The sequence below is a fragment of the Lygodium microphyllum genome, chromosome 4 (genome assembly GCF_053477565.2).
Source record: "Lygodium microphyllum isolate KBCC chromosome 4, Lygodium_microphyllum_v1.1.10, whole genome shotgun sequence".
Classification (NCBI taxonomy): domain Eukaryota; kingdom Viridiplantae; phylum Streptophyta; class Polypodiopsida; order Schizaeales; family Lygodiaceae; genus Lygodium; species Lygodium microphyllum.
This window is the reverse complement of record NC_141138.1, coordinates 143,871,733-143,895,782: the sequence shown is the minus strand read 5'-3', so window position 1 is coordinate 143,895,782 and position 24,050 is coordinate 143,871,733. Positions and strand designations below refer to the sequence as shown.

The following is a 24,050-nucleotide window of genomic DNA, read 5'->3' as shown; positions in this document are numbered from 1 at the left end:
TGGAAGAGGTAGGCCTTTTTCTTATTATTGGCTCTTACATTGGGAATTTTGGGAAAGTTATACCTACCATATTCTCCTTCCTTGTATTCTTTGCCATATCGACAAGGTAGGGGCAATGGAGTGGGTTCACCTTCATGATGTTGCTTGAGTAGACAAAGGTTTGCCAAGCCATCTTGTCGTTTTCTAGGTTAGGGTATCTCCATTCCAATTGTCTTGGCTAGGCTTGTCATGGTTTCATGGTAAGGTATCTGCTTTTGCTTCTTGTGGCCTGACAAGATTCCTTAAAAGCTTCTATATCAAGTTGCCTTGTCCATTTTTCTGCTATGCTTTTAGCTGCTTGGATGATTACTTGCATTGTGCATGGGTATCTCTTCAAGGTTTGCTTGCTTTGCATCAACTAGGATTTTAGATGGAAGGGGAAAATCCAGGACCTTCTGCTGCTGTGTCTTAAACTGCTCAATTATGGCTTCATAAGCTTCTTTTTGTTCTAGGGTTTCCTCCATTGGTTGCTCCACTGATTCTCCAAAATCAAAGTTTGTCTTGTTGGGCAGATTTGTGGGTGGTGTCATGACATCTAGTGGCTTGAGAACAAGGGGAGTCTCTAAGGTACTTGTTTCTAGTTAGGCCTATTACTTTTAACTCTCTCTGCCCGTACCCTTTTTGGTTCAGATGATAGATTAAATCTTCTTTGGTGTGCGCTATAGCCAACAGATCGATTCCTTGAATTTGCTTTGATCCTTCTAAGGTACGAGCCAACAAGCCTAGTCAGGCTTTGATTGTCCTTTGTTTGTGGAATGTGAGCCAATAAGGCAGCTTCTCTAAATACTTATTGTTGCTTTGCGTAGCATGCCTATATGCTTCCATTTTCACTTTATGTTGGCTTTCACTATATAGTGCTATGTCCAAGTCAGTGGACATCTTCATAAGGGTTTCTTCATAGAGCTTCTCAATATGATTTTCCACTGAATTCACAGCTCCGGTTAGTTAGGTGGCTATACTTTCTTGGAGGCTTGCACATGCAAGCTTCTATTGTCCTTGCATCTATTGATGTTCTTGTGTCTCTCTTTCTTATAGGTCTGTTTTTGCTACCTCTTGTGATAGTCGGAGCATGGCATTAGTAAGTTGGAGGTTCATCTCCTATAATTGCTATCATAGTTCCATCAGTTGTGTGTTTTTCTCTTGAAGCATGGAATTACTCTGTTGGAGTTGATTTTGGAGGTCTTGTGCTTGTTCCTCTGATTGGATAATGAACTTCCTATATGTTTCTTGTGTTTCATTTAACCACTCCTAGAGCTCTTGCGTGCTCGCAAGAGCTTCTACTTTCTCCTTCTTGAGCTCTTAGCATAGTTTTTGCAAGGCTTCCATTTCTCTTTTGTACTTACTTTTGGAATTTGATAGTTTTGGTGAGCTCCACTTTTTGATCTTGCTCTTGTTTGGTCTTTTCAAGAGTTTCTTCTATGGTTTTAGCCTTTGTGAAGTTTGTGACCTCACTTTGCAATCCTATAGTTGTTATGAGGTTCTATAGTGTGGTTGCTTCAACACTTTGTGAGCCTTCACCAATCTTTTCTTTGCCCTTTTTGCTCCCTGTACTTTCTTCTTTTCTGATTAGGAGCTCTTTGATAGATTGTACTATTCTCTCCTCCATCTTCTTCATATCCTTCTTAGACCTAACCTAATCACAAATCCTTGCCCGCTTGTCTACTCCTCGTCAAATGTTTTAGAGTAATCCACTTATTCTCTTTCCTTAATTTTCTTGCTTTCCTCATTGTAACTTTCAGATTCCCCCCCCAATACTTCCTTGGGGTGGCGGTGGTTGATCAACATATCTTGGAGGTAGGACATCCTTGAGAGAACTCTTAAACTGTCGGTTAGAATTTTTATAAGGACCCCTCTGTAGTAGTTGAGGCTATACTTTCCTTTTGACTAGTTGAGCTTTTCACTAGGGTTCTTTTGGAGGGTTTTGTGGGCTTTGGCTAAAGATTCTATGATGCACTCAGACATAATGCATTCAAGTTGTGATTGATTCCATCAACCATTTTGGGCACTTGGATGGGTAGTTTGTGGTTTTTATAGTAAGTGAACATATGATGGAGCACCTGTGTTGCGACTCTTAGTTCCTCCTTTGGGATATTTTTCAAATTAACTCCATTTGTAGCTATTGTTGATTTTGTCAATTGTTGAGTTGAGTCACACAAGGCGCTTTGACATTTACCTAGGGTTTCCTCACTTCTTTGTCTTCATAATGTTGGCTTGTTCTTACTTAGTAGATAACCGGCTAGTTCGAGTATCAGGGTTGTAGTTTCTGATGGGACCATCACAAGTCAGAAAATGAATGGGTGTTTCCATGCCTTCGACATACTCAACCAGGCCATAGGATGACTAGATTTCGGATAGCTTGATGCTTGGTTACCAAGCTTGTGAGGTTGGTCGGTACTTTGAACTTGCGGTGGCCTACTCCTCATTCTTGTATATTCATATCATAGTCTAGCCGTTGTTGAGTAGAGAACACAACTTTATCTTCATTGAGGGCATCCTTGATGCGTATGGGGGTTGGGATAGGTCTAAGAGGAGGAACATGTTGGGCTGCCATATGCAAAATAGAAAATTCAAGATTAAATCTTGTCATAGAAAGCATTGTAATAAAATTTTACTTACCAACTTTTGACCTAGTTAACCTATAACAAGAAATTTTACTATGGGTGGGTCATGTTTTTTGCTGGTTGACTTCTTTTGTTGGTTGATTGAGGGTAGCACTTCTCAAGCTTGATTATGGTTAGTTGTCAAGCTTTCTTCCCATGCAGAAATAAGGCATGCTTCCAAGCTTGGGGACTTAGGTTTAGTGTGTGCGGCTATTTTTTGGATTTTTGGGTCATGAAAATGATTGTTTTATTTGTATATACAGTAGGAGCCATTTATTCAAGGGTAAAAGTCCTAGAAGTCTAGATTATACTCGTAAGTCAGCAAGAGCATCTAAGTTGTTAGGGTAGACAAGGAACTCACAAAGATATGACGTCGTGAGGCCATCCAGAAGGAAATGTTTGTTGAAGTGATTGGTGATGTGGAGTTTTTCTTCACATGGTAGCTTGTCAAGGACTGGATGGTGAAGCAAGTCCTTGGATGGAGATAGTGCACGAGACTCAATGATGGTGCGAAGAGATATGGTCTTGCAGTATGTAGGATCCATAGTTGTGAGGTACGAAAAGTACGGTACAGTACGGTACGATAAAATACGGTACTAAATGGTACCTTAAGATTTTATAAGGTATGGTATGATATTAGTACGAAAAAAAAATTTAACTTCATTATTTTGAACTATAGATGATAGAACAGATGTTTAAAGTCTAAATAGCAATGCTATTGGAGTATATAATATGAATACTTGAGGGTAAGATGCCAAAACCTTTATGGCATATGCTGCATGCGCAACATGCACTACAACTTACAAGTACATACATAGGAGTGGATACATCATACATAAATGATCATACAAATAAGAGGCATGTATGCTTGAGAGAGAGAGAGAGAGAGAGAGAGAGAGAGAGAGAGAGAGAGAGAGATGAAATGACATGAGATGCTTTATTAACGTCTATAAGAGGCCAAAATGACCTGTGAGACCAACAGTTACCAAACAAAACACCAAAGGTTTTGGTAAAAGATTTATGAATTTTGTTATGGTTGTGTTTGGCATTGCTAAGGCTAAAGTAGCTACCGATGGTACATTCACTAATTCGTGTACTCTCAGAAGGTACATTAGGCCAAGCTATCCTCTGACCTAGTTTTATTAGCAATGTGTACTAATTGTTTTGGGTTGGGTGGTGCAATATGAGCTGTGAACAAAGGTAAAATCAATAGGATTAAGCTACTTGATGATTCTCAAATGGTGCTGAGTTTATTTATTGATGACACTAACATGTTGTGAAAAATGATGGGACATCAATTAGAAACGTTTGGAACTGCTTGAATACCTTATGTATAGCCTTTGGCTCTAGGATAAATCATAACAAAACATGTATGAGGAGTCTAATCAAGCTTTCACCCCCTTTCTTGGTTGATCGATCAAGGCTACAAAATCACCACCACCACCAAAACAACAACAGTACGGTACGGTACGAATTCGTACGGTACGGTACAGTATGAACCAGTTCGTACTACGTACGAGTGCAACTATGGTAGGATCATACTTTAGGAAACTTACAATCTTTCTATGTTCAATAGTGGTGACGATCTTCCTTCTTGAGTGTTGCAACCTCATGTCGAAAGGAATACCATTTATTCAAGAAATGAGTAGTAGATCCGCATAATTGTTCTAAACTATTGATAGTGAGAGGGTTCTTAAGAATTGTATTCATAACATAGGATGGAAGTATTCGGAAAATTTCTAATTGTTTTTGTGGGATCTCTTGTGTTAATTGATTTGGGACTGTCAGACTTTTGTGAAAGAGGTGTTCATGTTCTTTCCATCTAGAATGCCACTGAGACGCTACCAAGAGCATGTTAGGGTCAGCTAATCCAAGGTCCATGAGAGCAAAGAGTTTGGCAAAACTACCGAAGGAAGCAATCCGTAATTGGCTTGTTGGAGATTACTGACAAATCTTCAGACATTTTATAGATTGAGCGGCATTGGTGTGGTCTCTTGAGGGTATTTGGTGGTGGGGTCAATACCTACTAATTTGATATGGAGCAGATGTATGAATATCGGAAAGAACATCCTCTTCTCAAGGTAGTGTATCCTTTTCCAAGTGTGTAGGTAGGGTGGGTGCTGACAAGTTTTGGTCCTCTTGAGGGGATGGAGTATGTGGAGGAGAGGTAAAAGGGGAACTCTGTTCAGTGATAGGCATGTGCTGCTTGGGCTCTATAGGAGTTAGATTGGGAGAGGTAGGGAAAGGGATCGGTTTGGGTCTAGACATGGGCTCTTTAGGCAACCAAAGGCTTCGACAAACCTCATAGTAGCCTTGTACTTCTAGAAGGATTTTAAGGATCCAACGTGATGTGCGCGGGTGGGAGCATGGCTTACGGTGTTGGTGTGAGGGGCTATGTGTTCGTGATGTATGAGATATGAAGGCTTGGAAGGATGTTTTAGGTCGCCAATGCCATTGTTAGGGTATGCTAATAGGTTTCTACTTACACCTATGGTCATGGAGGAGTTGGGTCAAGAAGATAGTAGTTTGGGGTGTTGGCTAGGTTGAAGAGTTCGTTTGGTTTGAGCAGCCTCAAGCCGTACCTTCCCTTGGGAGAAGGTGGTGATTATGTGGGCATCAACTAAGTGGAGATGAATGTGTTTGTCAATGTAGTTGATATTACAATGGTCAAGCACCTGAAGGTGCGTCCTAAGAGAATTTCAATACTGACTCCTTCGGTGTTTGGAAGAACATAGAAGAGGAGTGAGATACTTTCAATCTCGATTGTGACCCCTAAATTACAATGATCCAACAATGTGTAAGGTTGTCCTCCATAGGGATTCAATTTCACATTGGTTGGTTGTAAGGATGGTTGCCCTAGCTCGCTCTAATAGCAATATGGCAGAGTATTTTGGCCTAAGGATAGTAGGGGCTGGATTTTCAATGGATAGTCAAGAATATGGATATGAGTTGTTGAATTACCTCATTGAGGAAGTGCGTCCCTTGATAACTGACAACCTTGATGGGGCATCTGAAATATGAGATAACTTGCTCCCAAAGAAATCAAGCGGTGGTTTTTGCATTATTTTTAGGGGTGGCCCTAGCCTGTGTCCATTTTGTCATATAATCCGTGGCTACGATGATGTATCAGGCTTGTGAGTATTGAGTCGTTGGGCCAATAGGTCCCATGAAGTCTATACTCCATTTCTCAAAGGGTTGGCATGTGATTACTATTGTAAGTTTCATTCTATCCTTTCTGTAGGTAAATTTTGTCTATTGGCACTTATCATAGTGTTGAAAAATTGGGTAGCGTCTTTAAAAAGAGTGGGCCACCATTAATTGTGATTGAAGTACTTTTCTTGCTGTGGAGGTTACATCCAAGTGTCCTTTGGCAATGCCACCATGAGCTTCTTCCAACTCAATATCAATCTCTTGTTCGCAAATGTATCTCCTCATAAGGCCATCCTACCCTAGGCAATACAATTGACTAGCGATCAATTGGTAAGGTCAGGCTTTAATTAAGAGGCGCATGAGTTGTCCTTTCTTGATGGGCCATTCTAGTAGACCTACCTCAAAGATTTGCACTATGTCGTCAGCCCACTAAGGCCTTAAATTGGCCTCTCTTAAAGAGTTGAGTTTCTTGATGAATATGGAACATGTGAGCATCAAGAAGTTGATCATCAACTCCTATGGTCTATTCTTCTGGGTCACTCGTAATATGTGGTCACTCATGAAGTGCCATTTTCCTATCCACACAACAATAAAAAAACGGTATTCTAACAATAAGAGAAGCCAACGGGCAATGTGACCGGTAGCATAGGGTTTGTTCACAAGATAAAGCAATGCTTGATGGTCCACAAAGAAAATGAAAGGTGTAGCGAGAAGATAATGGTGAAACTTCTTTACAACATAATCCATTGCTAAGCCATTATGTTCTATGGTTGAGTATTTCATCTCGGTCTCGATGAGCTATTGGCTAGTGAAGCTTATAGGGAAATCGACATTGTATTCATTGGGTCGGCACAACATTGTGCCAATTGTAATCTTGGATGTATCAATGTGCACATGAAATGTGATCGTCTAGTTTGGGGCTCTTAAAATAGGTGTTGTTATGAGAGCCTTTTTCAATGCTTCGTAGGCAGCTTGGCATCCCTCAATCCAGGCCCAAGTGACTAGTAGGTTATAAAGTAGCCGAGCAGTTGCATCATAATTGAGTACAAAATGACAATAGTAGCTAGTATGGCTAAGAAAACATTGAACCCCCTTTGGATTGGTGGGCGGAGAGGCTCATGATAACTTTAATCTTAGCTGTATTAGTGGCAATTCCATTTTTGGATACAACACGACCCATGATGATACCATGCTTTACCCAAAATTGGCATTCGAGAGGATTCAAAGACAAGTGGTATTGGTGACATCTCTCAAAGACAAGCTTGAGCTTCTCAAGGTGCTCCTCCCAATAAGAATGGATGTAAAAATTGTTCATGAACACCTTAGTCATTCCTGCAGCATGTCCTTAAACATAGTGCACATGAGGCATTGGAAGGTTGTCGGGGCATTAGTTAGCCCAAAAGGCATAACAATGCATGCAAACACTCCCACTCAATGGCAAAGGCAATGTTGGTCTATCTTTTGGGTGGACTTGGATTTGGTTATATCCTGAAAATCTATCTAAGAAGCTATAAAGCTCCTTCCTTGCCACTCACTCAATCATATGATCAATGTAGAGGAGTGGATAGTGGTCTTGTGATGTTGTAGCATCCAACTTATTATAATTAATGCATACTGGAATTTTGCTATCTTTTTTTGAGCACTACAACAATCGGTGATACCTAATCAATATGCTCAATTTCATAGATGAATCCTACTGTTTGCAATTTCTCAATCTCTTCTTTGGCATGATGGGGTAGTGAAGATTCATGGAGTACGGTCTTTACTTGGTAGGCTTGGCATCAGGCTTAAGCGGAATGATGTAAGGACTTACAGTGGGACTTCCTTAAAGTCAGAGTAGCTCCATATGAAAACATCTTGATATTCTTTCAACGAGTCCAAAAGCCACGATTTGTCCTCTTCATTGAGGTGTTTAGCAATATATACGGGTTTTGGGGCTTCTCCAAGTTCTACTATGTTCACCTCTTTGACTTTTGCTAGTCCCTCAATGGGTTCACTAGATGTTTCTTCTTACTTAGCTCCAAGTAATACGATTATTCGGTCACTTTTCTTGAATTTTGTGAAGTGCAAATACCTGCACTTTGATGTACCCTCCTAGATGGTCAAAGTTAAGGGAAGTTTAGGAACAAGGAATCTTTAATTAGTCAAATTATTGTTGTTCTGTATGGAGTGAAGTAGGCACCTAGGGCTTGGTATTAGGAGATTACTGCTGCTTCCTTCGAAATAGTTTTAGGCGATCAGACCATGAGCCCAATCTTTACTTTCACTTGGAGGCCTATCTTTGTGTGTTCATCATTCTTTATATTGATGATTTGATTATTATACATAACCATACAAAGCAAGTTGCTCATTTGCAAGAGATGTTTAGCCAAGAGTTTGATATGATATATCTTAGGCCATTGCACTTTAATGTACCTTGGATGTTAAAACTGAGGGAAATTGTTGGAGTAGGACCAACTTGACTTAATCAAAGGATTGTTGTGTTATTTTTCATTTTCCATCGTTTTAAATTATGTCTCCCCCTTCCTCCCCTTTCTTTTTCCTACCCTACTACTTGCAAAGGGCCATAAAAGGTGATTAAACATGGAAGGGAGAGGAATGGATTGAAAGAAAAAGTATGGTGGTAGAAGGGGTTGTCTTTCCCCTCCCCATGAGCTATTTTAAGGGGAGGTTGGGAGATTGAATGAAACCCTGCTCTCCTTGCTTATGAAGTCCTGTCTCCTAGTCCCCACAATTTTGCCAAGTGGCCACCATCCATTCCACATGTAGCTTTTCATAGCCTTCCATACCCCTATCCCTTTCTCCTAAGTCCTGAAGGGAGGTGAGCCCTGAAGTGGAAGCACAAGTGAGAGCAAGAGCTATGGTGGAAGGAGCAAGAGCAAGAGAGAGAGAGACACACACAATGTGGGAACTCCAACAAGGAGTGAAAAGAAAAAAGAAAATACAGTACAACATATACATAGATATAACATGATGAGGAAACATGTCATCTCATCCAATGCCTATCAACCTCCTAAGGAAGGCAAAGCGCTCTGTGGAGAGGCTTTTCATGAGTAAGTCTGCAAGATTCTAGCCAGTTGAGATCTTGACAAGGTCAACAAACATATCCTCAATGACCTCACGAATGAAATACCTCATCTCAATGTGTTTCGTTTTTGCATGAAAGACCAGATTCTTGGTTAATTGGATAGCACTCATAGAATCCGAATGCAGTGTAAGGATAGCATCTACAATTCCAAGGTCAGCAACCAAACGACCCAACCAAATGGCCTCCTTGCAAGCCTCATTGGTTGTAACATACTCAGGCTTTGTAGTAGAAAGGGCCATGCATTTCTGCATCCTGGACATCCATGAAACAACACCTCCAGTAAAAGTGAACACATAGCCAAGTGGACTTCTTGCTATTTGCATGTCCTGTATAGTTAGAGTTAGTGTATTCCACAACTCTTGTATCCTAGCTACCATAACATATGTACATATCAATAATGCCCTTCAAGTACCTCATGATACCCTTCACAGCATCCCAATGCCTCTTGCCAGATATAGCAATATAACGTGCTACAATACTAACTGTAAATACAATATCTGGACGGGTGGCTATCATGGCATACATAAGACTGCCTACTGCGGATGTATAGGGAATCTTGGCCATCTCAGTCATTTTCTCATTTGTTTGTGGACAATTGGCCTGTGATATCTTCACATGAGAAAGCAATGGATATCCAATAGGCTTCACATCTTGCATACAGAAGCGCTCAAGTACTTTATAGATATAGTCCTTTTGTGATAGATAAAGTAGTTCCTAAGACCTATCACGCGTAATGCACATACCAAGTATATGAGAAGCCTGTTCGAAATCTTTCATCTCAAAGCTCTTCTTGAGCCGAACCTTAAGAGCATCTAGCTTATCATGAGCTTTCCTTGCTAAAAGCATATCATCCATATAGAATACTGAAATTAGTAATGAACCATTACGCACTTTCTTCATATACAAGCATGGGTCCATAGCACTATGGCTGTAGCCCTGTGACTGCATGAATGCATCAAATTTGTGGTATCATTTCTGCTTCAAGTCATAAAGACTCTTCCTCAATCTGCACACTAGGTGTTCCTTGCCAGACTCTGCAAAGCCCTTAGGTTGCTCCATGTGTATCTCATCATGCACGTCCCCATGTAAGAAGCCGTTTTGACATCCAACTGATACAAGTCCAAGTTAAGTTGTGCAGCCAAAGCTAAGACTAAGCGTAGGGTGGTCATCTTAACCACAGAAGAGTAAACCTCATCAAAGTCAACACCATGCTTCTACTTAAAATCCTTCGCTACCAATATAGCCTTGTATGCCGGCTTCGGATATCTAGGGGTACTTTTCAACTTATACACCCACTTGCAAGGCAAAGCCCTCTTGCCACTAGGCAATAAAACCAAATTCCACATATGATTCTTAAGCAACGAGTCAATCTTAGATTGTATAGCCCTCTCCCAAGAGTGATTGTCACCCCTATGCATAGCCTCATCATAGATGAGAGGCTCTCCTGCATCTGTAACCAAGACACAATTTATAGAGGGCTCATAACGGTTAGGAGATCGTCTATCTCTAGTAGAATGCATCAATGGGGGCTGTGCTACCTGTGCAACATCCTGTCTAACATCGTGGCCATGAAGATCGGTTGCTGGTGCAAGCTGTCTAGCTAGCTGTGGGGGAGCAGGGGAACTCCTCTTGAAAGATAACCTTGCGTATCTCAATAACTTTCTCAGGCTACATATGCAGTTTGTCCTCATAGAATACATCATGGCTGCGGACCACTTTTCATACTTGCGGATCTCATAGAATACAACATCATGGCTGTGGACCACTTTTCACACCTGCGGATCCCATCTCACCTGTATCACCATAGCCAAGGAAAATGCATTTCACACTTTTAGGATCCAACTTATTGCGTTTGTCCTTGGGCACATGGCAGAAGGCCTCACATCCAAAGACACGCAAATGAGCATATGAGGCAGGCTTTCCTGTCCATACCTCCTTTGCAACCTGGAAGTCAATACCACTACAAGGTGACCTTTTAATGAGATGCACAATAGTAGAGACTGCCTCAGCCCAAAAATGTTATGGTAAGCTTGATTGGCTAAGCATACTGTGGATCCTCTCCTGGATAGTCCTATTCATACACTTAGCCATACCATTCTGGAAAGGGGTATAAGGGGCGGTCAAGTGATGCTTAATATCCCACTCATCACAAAACTGGTTAATATAAAGTGCATGTCCTCGCCAACGTATGCAATAGACTCCTCATGTTCCACCTCATTCTTGGAGGTCCTCAATCTGCAAACGTGGAGGGTTGATGTGTCGTGTTTTATAAGGTGGGACTTGGGAGAGGTTGTTTTAGTGTCCAAGGAATAAGTAGGTTTCTTTCCTTTTGGCCAATTTTAAGGTTGAAAGAATAGCTCAACTAATCCCAAGGTGGAAAGATTAGTGATGATTATCTCTCGCTTGGAAATTTGTAGAAGTGAAAGAGGGTTTTTCCTAAATTTGAGGTGGAATTGGCCATTGTTTTTCATGAGTTATAGACATTTGCATAGTTTTCCAACTTCTATTTACTTTAAAATTAGTCTTGTAACATGCCCCCCTTTTTCAAGTGTTCTCCCTCTTTAAATGATTTTTTCCTTTATTGTGCAGATGATGCTTGGAAGATGTGGAATAAGTCTAACACATTTGCTAACAGAAGTGGAGAGGACCATGCAATTGGAGCTCCTTGAAAGTCAATATGGAAAAATATTCTTTCATTTGAGATGGCAATGCATTGAGACACTTGGTCCAATGTTTTAGTTACTATTACAAATTGGTGCTTTTCTTTTCATCATTTGGACTTCATGTAGATTTAAAGTATTTGAAGTGAGTCATTACTCATGTATGTAAAATACAACTATATGGTATGTCACTAGGAAACAATTTTATTTTTTGCTCAAAAACATATTTGCATTTGCCTAGGTTGTGTGTAAGATAAAGTATTTGTGGTTGTAAATCTACTTTAAGTAGGGATTTGTCCCTTTTTAAGAATTCACATAAGTACATGTGGTTAATGCTCTTTGCTTACTCTAATTGGGGATTGGTTGGCCAATTAAACTTAGTTCATTAGTAACATTTATTTCACACATGCTTTCATTTGTGATTATAAATGTACTTTAACTAGGGATCGGTATTTTTGAGAGAGACACAAGTATACTTTGTTAATGTTCTTTGGCTACTCTAATTGGGGATTGGTTGGCCAATAAAAGTCACTTCATCAATAGTAACATTTATTACTCGCACACTTTCATCTATTTAGTCATCATTAGTCTCAAATTTGGTTCCTCTTCATATTATTATTTGGAGCTTCAACCACAATTTGGTAAGTTACAAAAAATACGTATTCACATAATAATCTCTCTTTGGTGTTTTTATATTGTAATAAACTAACACTTTAAGTATTGTTTCTTTAAGCTTGATTCAAAAGTACTACTCCAGGTGGTTGAGAAATGAGAAGGACAATGGGTTCAACAAGTTACGATATCCTATTTAACAAATGCTTCATCAAAACGTGTTGCTTCTGATCAATTCAAATAGACATCTACTTTCTCCTTGACATGAAGGGGGGGAGAGAGACTCAAAAAGGGTTAGATTGTTACATGGAAGAAGTATTTCTAAGAGACAAATAGTAGAGTCCCATCTCAACAAGAATGTAATTATGATGGTTATTTTGTTGTTCTTTTGGTGTGTGATCGAGTAGAAAGCCACAAGAGGTATTATGTTTCAACTTTTCTTTCATCCTTGGATATTTTTAGAGCCCTTGTTGAGGATATTTTTGAAATGAACTATGAAAATGCATTGTCAATGTTGTTTGGCATGTTTGATTTTGTGCCAGCAACATAGCTCGTCCTCCTCTTCAAAGAAGGTGTCCTTTTATACCTTCAACTCTCTCTAAGTCATTTTTTGAATGGCATGCCACATGTCCTTATCACGCCATGATTCTCTTTCAACTTTGTTGGCACTAGAGGTTCTCTTCCAATTTTCAATAGGTAATACATCTGGGGGGAGCAACATGGGGTGTTGCGTCATGTCACGTTGCGTCATGTCTTGTTGTGTCGCATCCTGTCGTGTCATGTTGGGGTCATTACATTGCTTTGCGCAATGTGTTATGGCACTAAAAGACCCATCTATAAGTTCACTTTTTCTCTAATGCTTGAAAATTACACATACTCTAGTTTACCTTCAACCAGATTTTTCTATAGAAAATGGCATCCATACTGATCTTTGGCCACTTTTACAAGCTAGCTCAATTTTGCATCAACATTGTCATTTCACACTTGAGCTATTGTCTAGAAGTGAAATTAGGTATACAATGACTTAGATGCATGAAAGATTAGTCAAGATGATGGACACATTGTCAACAAATTGGTGTTCCTTACCATGTCAATGTCTACATTAATACCAAATTTCACTAAATATGTATAGTTAATGTCGTAATGGATTGTCATCCTATCAATACCCATCCAATTAGAGTTCACAAACCCTTGTATGCAACAATTTTAGATATTGAGCAATGCTATGCCTATCAAAAGCTAATGTGAGGAGAATGATGGTTAAATAGTGATAATTATGCAAGCCATGCAACACTCTCCATGCATTCCAACCATTGTATGAGATCATAAGGCTGGCCTCTCCCTTTATAGTAGCATCAAAATAGCCTATCATGTGGATCCTAACTAAACTCTTGTAACTACTAATTGTGTTATTCTCATGAATACCATGTACAATGCATGCATTCCCAACAAAATGTTTGGGTGTAGCTACCTACAACAATCTACCTGGAATATTAGGAAAATATATATTAACCAATACCTAGTGGTTCTAGAAAGCCAATAGAAGTAGTGGTACTATTCAACTTTATATCTTGGATAATGGCAAGACTTACCACCAGCTGCCAACAAAGGGGTAACCTTTCACAAGTGGAATTTATTGCAAGCCAATTATTATGCTAGGTATGGTATTCTCACTACAATTCCCATAGCACCTAGATTGGGTCTCGTCACACCTAAAAAAAGGAAAACCATTCATATCTCAAACTTTGTAAGGTATTCTTAAATATATCGGTATGCTAGGAAAGTGATGTACATTTTAAAAAGTTCAATGTGTATAATGAAAGCAATCAAATGAAAGCAAGGGTGGATGGTTAGAGTTTAACATCAGTTAAAGTGAGATTGAAAGTTAAATATGTGCTTTTGTTCTTGCAAGAAAATGTGGAGAATTTGATAAAGGATCTATCATACCACTATGCAAGGGGCAAACATGTAAGGAATGCTTATACCATGGACCTCCAATGCCTTGGCTACACCAATCCTTCATGCCAAGTTAGGATCTGTATGAGCAAGATGGTTTATGTGAGAGCTCAGAAGCACTTCAAGATGTAGATTCAATAGTTATGACTAGACAAAATAGTGAAATGCAGGCTTGCCTCATGCATCCAAGTTCAATGTTACGTGGAAAGGTCTTTACTCCATAGACATTGTTATGGCCATGGATTGCATCAATGTCATACATCAAGGGAATCCCTAGGTGGGTAGATGGAGCAGGTTTCTAAAATATTTTTGAAAATGTCAAAAACTCCTTTGTGTGTGCTTAGACCAAAGTCAAGGATGAATTTGGACTCCTTGGGTGTGCTCAAATCAAAGTTAAGTGATAGGTAATGGGTTTCATTGGAAGCAACATACATGGATGAAGGAGATTGTTTGTTATTGATAATATCATGAGGAGTAATTGATGCAATTCCATCTACATCTTTATGAAAATGAATCAACTAAATGAACCTTTCAAGGAATGGATTCAACATTATTTGATTCAAGAGCCTTAATAAAGATGCAAAACGAATCAACCAAGTGAAGCTTTTCAAAATTATTTAATTCAAGAGCCTCAGTAAAGATATAGGATGAATTGACCAAGATTTCAAGGAATGGATGCAAGAGTATTTGATTCAAGAGTTGCATGTGAATACACCCACAAAAGAGCCCAAGATGTTGGAGTTGTTGATGATGGAACACTCGATTTGGGTCATTTGTTTGATCTTCTCTTCCAATATCATGCATTGCAATAGGCCCTCTATTCTTTCTACATGTGCATGGGTGTCCTTCTAGAAGGGGTGGGTTCTTGAGGCCATCGAGCAAAAAGATGGAGTAGGTAGAACCATGAATAACAATGTGGCTGATGCTCTAATGGAGGCGGCCATGGTAATATGATAAGGATGAATAAGGTGTGATACAAATACAAAAACTCTCTATAGATAGAATACCTTGATCCACCCAAATATACCAATGTACTTAACAGCATTTCAAGCCACACTAATCATCCAATTGAAGCCATAGCAAGCAAAACTGGAAACTTTAGCATCTTGAAAGAATACCAATGTGGGAATTAGGATGAAAAATGAATGTATGAAGGGAAAAGTATAGAAAGCATAACCATTTGACTAATGTTATAGGCCTAATCCAATATGGCCTTTGTTGTGCTCTCTCCTCATGTTGTAGGTTTGATCCAAAATGATCTCTATTGCATGCTCTCACAAAAAGAAAGAGGTAATGCAACAATAGCATCAAAGAAAAAAATGAAAGAGAGGTAAGGAAAAAGCAGTAGAGTGCTTCAGTGCTACAATGGCTACAAACAATGGTAGAGAGAGAGAGAGAGAGAGAGAGAGAGAGAGAGAGAGAGAGAGAGAGAGAGAGAGAGAGAGAGAGAGAGAGAGAGAGAGAGAGAGAGAGAGAGAGAGAGAGAGAGAGAGAGCATGAAGCAGTCACCACTATACTTCAACTAGTCCTAGAGTGACAGTGTGTTGGGATGGTGGAATTCACATGACTGGTAGTGAGTGTGCAAGCAATACAACCTTTTTGCCATGTATGTAGTGTTGACTTGGAGTTTGACTCCCCCCTCTATGTGTTGTATTGAAAGTTTTTTTTTTTGTTTCAAATGATTTTTAAAATCATGAAAATGTGCATTTGAAAATTTTAAAACCCTTCGTTAGATCTCTTGTTGCTTTGAAGTTTGATATCCATTATTTGATACATCATGGACTCATCATAATCATCATTTTGGTTGCATAGAGCACCTTGGTGTGCACTTGATATTCATATCATGCTCACACACACTCACAAAAACAGACATGCACTCGTACACACCATGAGCTAGGTAGTTAGATCTTATAATATGCTTTTAATTTTTATAATGACTTGATTGAGAATAATGGTTGATAAAAGTAGTAAACTTGATGCAATGCATCAAGTTATAGTGAATATAATAAAAATTCTTAATCACTCAACCAAGGATTTTTCTTAAGATTATAGAGAGCTTGATGCACTACATCAAGGTTCTAAGAAACTTCTAACTTCTTGAAGACAACATGATGGATTATATTGAATGTTTGTTAATATATTTGTCAACTTGATGTAGTGCATTGAGTTTAAGTAGAGGTATGCTACACTATTTAGTTCCACTTGATTTGGTGCAAGAAGTCTCTTAGAAATTATATTAATAATTTAGTATACTTGATATAATTCATTAAAATGCTTGGGATTATTGTGTGACATGCCTGCTCTGAGACATCCTTAGCGGCACAATTTAGTGGTCCATTGAGATGATTTTCTAGGCAACACCGCTTGGTAATCTTTCAAGTAACATAAGGTTTTCTACCTAGACTCTCTCGATTCCACTTTGCAAAACAAAATGTCTTGGCCGATCCCACGAGAATCGACCTGAATTTTGGATTCTAAATAAACTAAGGTCACCTATTCATATTAACTAGCTTCACTCTTTTAGCATTTGCTTGTGCTAGATTACTTGACTCGTATTGCGCTTTTGTTCAAGGAGATTGAGAAACAAGGGGAAGTATGGGGTTGTCAACCCCTCTACTCATAAGGCAAAGTCTCACTCCCTTCCCCTAAAATTATACAGAGTCAATGTGCTAATTGATTCTACGTGGTTAATCTTTCCTATACTCTAATGCATTAAATTGTTAAGAAGCTCTTGGCTTACCTAGACCACCTTGCCTTAGAGAGATTTGTTAAGAATCTCACCCTCACTTTCCTTGGTTGGGTAATTTTAGTTATCCACTTACCTAACACATTTATGTTGTACAAATAAAATCAACTTCCTTAATTAGTTCTTTTAGCTATAATGTTCATTCACATAACTTAAATCATAATACACAAACAATGAAAATAATCCTTTGAAATAAAACTTCTTTATTTATTAGAGAACCTTATACAAGTGCTCAACTTCCATCCATATGGAAGAATGACCTTGAGGCCTTTATTTTACCGAGATTTCCATCCCTAACTAGTACCACGGTCCTCAAGAAGTCTATCCCAAGAAGTCAGTCAAGGTTTTAGATGGTTCTTAGGAGTCTAAGAGTTTACTGGCTAGAGCCCCTTGGCACCCTCAACTCCTTCTACCTAAGGATCCATAAATAGCCTTGGGAAAGGTTTAGCACATTTTCCTTTTATTTTGCCATAAATTTGGTACATTAGGGTTTTGTCCAATTCAATCAATTTTCTAAGTGCATCAAGTAAACTTGTATGCATCTTTTGTAAGCACAAGCATTTCTTTTTCAAGTAATATTTCTACACAAAATAGGGAGGCAATCAAAACAAGTTTTAACTTAGTGGCAATTCTTTCCAACTTGATCTCAACCCCTTCTTGGATTTCTCCTAGTTTTCTTCGGATTTTACAAAGTTCCCTTTGAAATCTCACTTCTAAAATGAGTCTTTCTTTGTTGGATCTTCCATTGATTATCATTAAATTTTCTTTTTTGTTTTTTCCATTTACTCACAATCTCACTTGACCTAAACCTTTGTTAAAGGTTGGCCGATTGGTTTTGTTATGAGTTTACTTGATTTGTCATAATTTGTGGAAGGTAAGTTGGAAACCTTGTTATCTTAATGTTTACCTTGGAAGCTACATAAACTAATGAGATGAGTATTTTTCTTAAAAAAATTAATCTTCTATTTTCTCAGAAGAGAATTATATCAAATTTTTGGTTACTTCATGAACTAGGATTCATACCTCACATTGTCATGTTGGAAAAGTGAGTCAATTCGAATATCCTAGGTTCTAATAACTACATATGCCTTTCAATAATTTCTAACGGCTACATACCCAACTTAATACTTTTGACTTAATTAATAATTGTGAAATTTTCCCTATTAAAAAGGGCATTTTATTCAATTAATTTAATGACGTAATTTGATTATCTTACTTCACTATATATGACTCACAAATGTCAACATAAATATTGTTTGATGTCTATATAATTTTTAATACCAAGAAAATATTTCTCTATGATAACATACTTTGTAAACACTAAGAAAAATAACATTCATGATGTAATTATTTGATTTTTAATTTAGTGTTGATTTTTTTTAGTGGATCTTTCTAAATTGAAATTTAATTTAATTTGATATACTTTGTTTATATACAGCTAAAGAAGAGTTTAATTCAAGGCATTGCAATGTTGTGCAATTTATCCTTCTTTTCAAAAATTAAAGACTAAAGATATAAATTCTTCATCAAATATTGAAAAATATTTTATTTGTGTTTCTAATCTTTGTATTAAATAAACATTAATCTATGAAAGATCTAGTTTTGTGTTGCTGCAATGGTGCGTGTCCATGTTCATGACCAGAATATTATATCTTCGGGGCCATTGCAAATAGGGAGTCCTCGTATGCTAGAGCTTCCAAGATTTTTCGATTTTGATTGGAAACCTCAAGTAGCTAGGTGGATTTCTTGCGAGATAGAGACTTTGTAGAGGGAAGAAGGAGTTGTTCCACAGGTGCTAGAGGCAAGAGGGCAGATGAAGCTTCCACAAGCTAGAGTGGGGCTTTCTCATGCAGGGGTTGTCGATTGTTATAACCTCTTCTTGCTCTTCTTTTTCTCCTATTCTTCTTACTGATCCTTTTTCTTCCTCCTTCCTACCTTCTCCTTCTTCTTGTCTTTCTCACTCTTGGGTAAGTTACTCATGAATATATGTGTGCATTATGTGAGTTCAAAATAAGGTATTTTTAAAATACCATTTTTATACATTTTTTACATACAAAGGGGTGTAATACAAAGGGGTTATTTACAAATTGAATAGAAAATGGTTATGTTTTATTTTTAAAAAAAATCACAGATAAGGATATTTATAAATAGGCCTTGAATGCACGTGATGTAAATGATATACATATAGTAACTTCCTCGAGCTCTCACTCCTCTTTTCTCTTACCTTCTCCTTTTCTTCTCTTCCTCTTACACCTCCTATCTTCTTCTTCTTCTTCTTCTCTCTCTCTCTCCCTCTGTGTGTGTGTGTGTGTGTGTGTGTGTGTGTGTGTGTGTGTGTGTGTGTGTGTGTGTGTGTGTGTGTGTGTGTGTGTTCTCATTAAGATAACTAGCACACTCATAAGAATAAAAATACTAACTAGCCTTTGCAAAGCCTTGACCTCTTGCTTATCCCCCATGGGGCATATCAATTAAGCCTTAAAGTTTATCCTCGATTTCTTCACTAACTTCATCATCATTACTTGTCCTTTTGCAACAGTTCTTAAATTGATCGAGTGGTGGCATAGTAGCTTTGGGTTTATCAATGCGTGATCTTGATGATTCTTATGATTACAATGATTGATTTGGTAGTGAAGATAACGTTCCTTGACGATGGTGAAATGACACTTTGTTAGTTAGTTAGATTTATTCTCTTTTTATTCTTCTAAGGTTTTTAAAACCTTTATTAACTTCCTCCTAAGTGACCCTTCACCACAGATGAGGTCTTTTGAATGACCGACATTACATCCTTTCCTCCTTAGAGGAATTGGGATGTCCTCATCTCAAAGTTAGGAAATCAGTTAGTTTGTAGGGCTTGTGGGTTGGGACCCATCATGCTTCTACTATGCTAGTCTGCTGACTACATATAACATTGAAAGTTCAAGAGAAAGTAATGATGACAAGAGCAAGGTAAAATAGCCATTGCAAGGTAATCATTATTACAAGTGTAGTGCTTATTACATCTCATTAAGATCTTTCTAAGATTTCTAATCATCTTCAAGATTTCAGTAGGCTCTAGTCCTTCATCATGAAAGAACTAGGGATGTTGATTATATAGAGTATCTTTAACAATCCAACTAACATCCTCTTCAAGATAGTCTTTCCACTGGATGAGATTTCCCCTAATGGTTCTACATTGGAGGGTACTTTTTTTAACATCAAGTATTTTGTTGAAGCTCAAGGACTCCTTGGCTTAGCATTACAACTTGTTGATCATCAAGAACATAATGAGGATTGGTTACATAGCCTTTTATAAGGCTAACACGCAATACATTGTGAACTTTCAAGTGTTCAGGAAGTTGTAACTGGTAAGCATTGAGTCCCAAACACTTGAGATTCTTGTAAGGTTCACTTTGTGGATGATAAGTAGTGCTGGTTCCAATGGCATCAAATAAACTCTTCCAATGCTGAGAAGTGAAAAGTGAATCACAATTGCTAATGATCCTTTTCAGCAATCCAAGAATCCTAAATATCTCCTTCAAAAAGATTATTGCAATATTTGAAGCCTTATAGTTGGTTTTAATTGGTATAAGGTGAGCAACCTTAGTTAGCATATCCACAATTACTAGGATCGAATTGTATCCTCCTTGAACACAAGCTAATCCAACTACAAAATCCATGCTGATAAATTTCCACTTCATTTGTGGGATATCAAGTGGTTGGAGCTTTCTTGGCATCTTAATGCGCTCAGCCTTTATTCATTGGCAACTCACACATTCAGCAACATATTTAAGCACATCTCCTTTGAGCTTTTCCTAATGAAAGATTCTTCTTATAGTGTTGAGAGTATTTGCATAGCCCGGATGTCCTGAGAAAGGGGAATCACAAGCTTCCCAAAGTATCTTCTTTTTGAGATCTTGACTCCTTGGAATGCATAGTCTTGTCTTGAAGTAGACAAGTCCTCCCTCTATAGAGAAGTTTAGATACTTGAGTTTTTGCTCAGGGTTTATCTCCTTGGATAGGAGCTCTTTTATCATTTGTTGATATTGTGGATCCTTACCTCCTTCTTCCTTGGCCATTTCTATGATTGGATTATTGGGCATTGACACCATTGTTGCTAGAGATCTTGCCTTAGAGGGTTCGTGTGAGGTAAGGACATTGAGAAATGCTTTGTGGCTTAGGGCATCCACAACAACATTCTCCTTATTTGGCCTATACTTGAACACAAAATCATACTCCTGCAAGACTTGTATCTATCATCGTTGCCTCATCTTTAGGTCTGGTTGAGTGAAGATCCATTTGAGACTCTTATGGTTAGTGACTAAAGTGGACTTACTACCAAGCAAATGGTTTCTTCATAATTTGAGATAATGAAATAATCTATGGAGAATTCTTAGGTTTCTTGTCTAGAAAACATGATTGATATATATCATTTGTCGAATCGTTTTAGTTGCAAGGTTAAGGGAGAGGCCCACAATCATACGAGAGGTTATCTGGCCTTTAAAAAAGGACAAGCCTTCTTGTTATCTGGCCTTTAAAAGAGGACAAACCTCCTAATAATATGGATTTTGAAATTGTTAGAGATGCATTACTTGTGAAGTTAAAACAAGTAGAGGATGAATGAGAGGTATATTATAAGATATTAGCTTTCCTCGAAGAAGAAGAAGAAGAATTAGAGGGTTGACAATTTTGTGTAGGGATTTTCTACTCTTTGGGGCACTTGAAATGCAACTTTTGTAGGGGAAGTTGCTTCTTACTTGCTAGAGATATCCATTTTTATTACAAACCTACTAGCATGTTGAGAGTGAAACTAGAATTAAGGGGACTCCATAGCTTTGACGAAGCGCTTTCAAGATTGGAAAATTAAACAACTTGAACTGTCGCTTGTGGATTTAACTAGAAGGAATATTTCCATTTTAATGCTAATAAAATGGGAGGAGGACCTCTTATGCAAAAAAGGGAAGAACATGCAAGAGTAGTTTTTCTATTGTAGTTTCTCACTTAAGCACCTTAGAGTTGTGGATCTTAAGAGGGGACTAGAGGATAACCCTTGTGATGGAGCTTAGAGGATTGGAGAAGATAAATCATGTTCCTCTTCCTTGTATCAGGTACAATGCAACAATTAACAACTTGTGTCCTCTCACTTAGAATTCTCTAATTCTTCCTAATATACCTCACTCTTCTCCTACTTTCCTCCTTCTCTAAGAATGTAGGCCATAAGTAAGAGTAAATACAAAAAGCCCTAGAAGTACTCACATGTTGGGCTTTCATGCAATGATGGGACTTAGGATAGAATCTTATTGTTTCAAGAGATTCCCTTGTATTGTGGCATAAGGATATCTCTTACATAGCCAACTCATACTCTAGCTCCAAGGCATCTATGCCTCCTCCTCTCAATTCCATGAAAGTAAGAAGGTAGAAACCTTAAAGTTTGCAATAGGTTCATCTAGGCTTATGTGTCTTATTGTAGTTTGTTAGCAAAGGAGAACTTGATATCCTCACAGTTTGAATGTACTCCTCTTTTGCTCCAACATTGGATCTGCCAAAACTAATCCATTCTTTTTTATGTTGCATGTAGAGAGAAGAGAAATGGTGGAACAAAAGCTACCCTCACTCTCTTTCTCACTCTCAAATAGGATATGGAGACCAAGGCCTCAAATGATACCACATGATATTTACAAGGAAAAGGAAAAAGAGGAAAAGGAGAATGGGCTAAATTAGAGCTTTTCTTACTCGATCCCTCAATTGATCTCACCTTCATAATCTATCACTCTCTCTTTCTCTTAAGAGCAATGGCTATGGTGGAAGGAAGAAGATAGAGAAGAAAGCTTGAGCTCCAAATTGCACATGAAAAAATGACATATCCTATTCATTTTACACATTATATAGATAGGGGTTCTCAAGTGGGTAGCCTCAAAGGTTGGTTGCTCTCTTTCTTACATGCCTATGGCCTTTTAGATGGAAAGACTTGCCTACAGATCTTCATTACTTTATGCGGATCTTATGTGCATATATGAATGGAAAGTAAACCTACAAGCTATGACTCTAGGAGATATTAAAATGTGCATGAGAGTGAGTGTGACTCTCACTTTTTAACAAAGTATATCACAACATGACATGATTAGTAATTTAGATTAGAATCTTCACATGCAAACTTCTGATGCCTCTATTGTTTCTGTTATTTCTCAATAAATGTGCAATCTTCATATGTAACACTCTTTTTAACTACAACTAGCCTTGGTTCCTTCTCTAAATATGCAAAATACTCTCCTTTGACACATCTGATTGCTTTGATTAGCCTTTTTCTTTTGAATTTTACCAAAAATTGTACACCTATCTCTAGCCTTCTCCATCTGGAGTTAAGATGATCCACTTTCTAGGTAAGTGTTAGTTCCTTTGGATGTTTGTTTAAGCTAGGAAGTGGTAGCAAATACCAAAGACATCAACACCAAGAATGTGAATGATGAAGACGTAAGGAAAGGGATTGGAGGTGTTACAGATACTAAGGTGGATGTTGATCCTGATGGGAAGGGATGGGGTGGGATGTGCTATAGGGACTAGGGTGGATGGATATTGATGGTGATGGGTAAAATGTCAAGTCGTACTTGAAACAAAGCCTCTTGCTCTCCCTAAGGGTATGCCTAATCCTACAAGCACTAGTGGTGTGTGCTTGTACAATGTGATTGGGACCTGGGTCTAATACTATGCAAGTTGAAACTTCCTAGGTATGTCCCATACTTGTGGGAAGCAATACTTGAGGAGTTTAAGGATGTGATGCCAATAGAACTACCAAAGGGCCTACCACCCAAATGAGACATGAACCACAAAATCGAGCTCATCCTAGGGGCAATTCCACCTGTTAGAGCCCCTTATCATATGAATCACATTGAACTCATGGAGTTGAAGAAACAATTACATGAATTGGAAGATCAAGGTTTCATCTGACCCAGCAAATCCCCCTTTGGTGCCTAGTGTTGCTTGTCAAGAAGAAGGATGGGGAAATCTGACTATGTGTAGAGTATAGGGCCCTTATTAAGATCACTATAAAGAACAAGTATTCCATGCCCTTAGTTGAAGATCTCCTAAACAAACTACATGGAGCCAAATACTTTAGCCGAATAGAACTTAGGTCAAGGTACCTTCAGATTTGCATAGCAAATAAAGATATTCCCAAAACAGGCTTTTGTACCTGATATGGAAGCTTTGAATGGCTACTCCTAGGT

General features: G+C 38.3%; 1 protein-coding gene across 3 annotated transcripts in view; it reads left to right on the top strand.

The window, feature by feature from the left end:
* The window catches only part of LOC148037718 (synaptotagmin-5-like), an 85,072-nt gene extending 73,298 nt beyond the window's left edge, over window positions 1-11,774 (top strand). For all 3 annotated transcript variants that reach the window (XM_087676668.1, XM_087676667.1, XM_087676666.1), the window contains exon 14: window positions 11,467-11,774. In XM_087676668.1, the coding sequence (XP_087532794.1) occupies window positions 11,467-11,616 (150 nt within the window). In that variant the 3' untranslated portion in view covers window positions 11,617-11,774. The remainder of the gene's footprint in view (window positions 1-11,466) is intronic.
* Window positions 11,775-24,050: the final 12,276 nt, after the last annotated feature.